This window comes from Trachemys scripta, chromosome 18 (assembly GCF_013100865.1).
Source record: "Trachemys scripta elegans isolate TJP31775 chromosome 18, CAS_Tse_1.0, whole genome shotgun sequence".
NCBI classification, from domain to species: Eukaryota; Metazoa; Chordata; order Testudines; family Emydidae; genus Trachemys; species Trachemys scripta.
In genome coordinates, this window is record NC_048315.1 from 18,316,951 (window position 1) to 18,318,596 (window position 1,646).

Sequence of the window (1,646 nt, forward strand, 5' to 3'; positions counted from 1 at the left end):
ATAATCACATGTAATCAATTATTTATCAATATATGTATTATTTAAAAAATAAAAATGACTCACAGGGCCTGATCCAAAGCCTATTGATGTTCATGGGAATCTTTCAATTTAATTCAATGGGACTACTTACATGAGTTAAGCTACTGATATAGGTAAATCTTTTCAGGATGGGCCCCAAATTCCTGAAACTGTGTTTCTAATATCACCTGGATTATTAAAATCAAAATAATTGTAAAAATTGAATTATTTCTCAGTCATGCTGTTTATTTAGCTCTTGCATTTCTCTCAGCTTGGACAATAAAAATACACTAGTCAGTTTCACCTTTATTTCTAGTCAGTTTTATTTTCAAGCTTCCATGCACTATACACATTGTACAACATTTGGACTGAAGGGGAATGAAAACGTATAAGCTGATTCGATTGCAACTGAAAATTGTAACAGGGAAATGCATAGAGCTAAGATTTTGTAAAAAAATTTTTTTTTTACAAACTCAATTTTAGGTCAAATTTGACATAATGCATATATTAAATTTATTATTATTGCTGTTCACACATTTGTTTGCTTGTAGTTGCAAACATAAAACAGGATACATCAACAACACTTAGAAAACAAGAAAAAAAGCAAGCAATCCGGCAAAACCAAGCTGGAAATTATATGTATAAAAGAGTTAATGTTTTCTGTATTTCAGTTGGTGTATTCTTAGAGTAAAAACATTTATTTTGTATATGTTCTGGATTTGTTTGAATGTTTGAGGAGTTCTTATAGATTGCATCCTTGTTTAATACACATCTCCCTTGTACTGTAAAGCCTTGTATGTTCTGGATATTGTGGGTATTTATATAGGTTGCAGTTGTGTGATATAAATACTTTTTGTACTCTAGGCGGTTGTTTTTAACTGGCTCCCCACATCATAGCTTTGTTTCATATGCTTTTTATCGTCTACTTCTATTTGTCCTGGATGTTTGGGGGTATCCCCCCCCCTCTAGATTGCCTCCTCCACTGCTGCAAATAGATTTCTGTACTCTGGAATCTTGGATTTCTTTGGGGTGCTTTCCCAGCTTGTCCCCGGTCTAGGTTCATTGTCTGCGGTGCTCTGGAGCCTGGGCTTGTCCGGGATGTTTTGGGTGTTTCAAGTAGGCTGTCTCCGTGCCTAATATAAATCTTTCTTGCAGTCGGGAGGCTCCTTGCATTTGCTCCGGATGGTCGCGGGTCTCCCGTGCCTGCTCGCCCTGCCCTGTGTGTTAGATCTCTTCCCTGTGCGGTGGCTGGATGGAGGCGAGCGTGTTGGCGGCTGCGCTTGTGCCCCGGTGAGAGGGAAGCCGCTCGCTGTCTGTCTGTGCAATGGCTGCGAGTCCGTGTTCCGGGCCGGGCTCGGGCTCCAGGCCGGGATTTGGGCGCTCCCTGCCCGCCTCCCTCCCCCTCTGCCCCCCCCCGCCCGGCTGGCTCCCTCCCTCCCCCTCCCTCCCGGCTCCTGAACTCCAGCCCCTCTCTCTCTATCAGCCGCTCACTCTGTCTCAATATGTCTCAAGATGGCGGCCAATGTGGGATCGATGTTTCAATATTGGAAGCGCTTTGATTTACAGCAGCTGCAGGTCAGGCTTCTCCGCTCGCCCCGCCGGCCGGGCCGCGCCGCCGGGCCCCCCCC

At 44.0% G+C, this 1,646-nt stretch overlaps 1 protein-coding gene across 7 annotated transcripts in view; it reads left to right on the forward strand.

Moving 5' to 3' along the window:
- The first annotated feature begins 1,099 nt into the window (after positions 1–1,099).
- CUX1 (cut like homeobox 1) overlaps positions 1,100–1,646 on the forward strand; it is a 398,007-nt gene continuing 397,460 nt past the window's right edge. For 4 of the 7 annotated variants that reach the window (XM_034752652.1, XM_034752647.1, XM_034752650.1 and 1 more), the window contains exon 1: positions 1,445–1,593. In XM_034752652.1, coding sequence (XP_034608543.1) covers positions 1,531–1,593 — 63 coding nt within the window. In that variant the 5' untranslated portion in view covers positions 1,445–1,530. Of the gene's footprint in view, positions 1,309–1,444; positions 1,594–1,646 lie in introns of those variants that run through there. The other 3 variants (XM_034752645.1, XM_034752648.1, XM_034752651.1) reach the window with 2 other exon arrangements.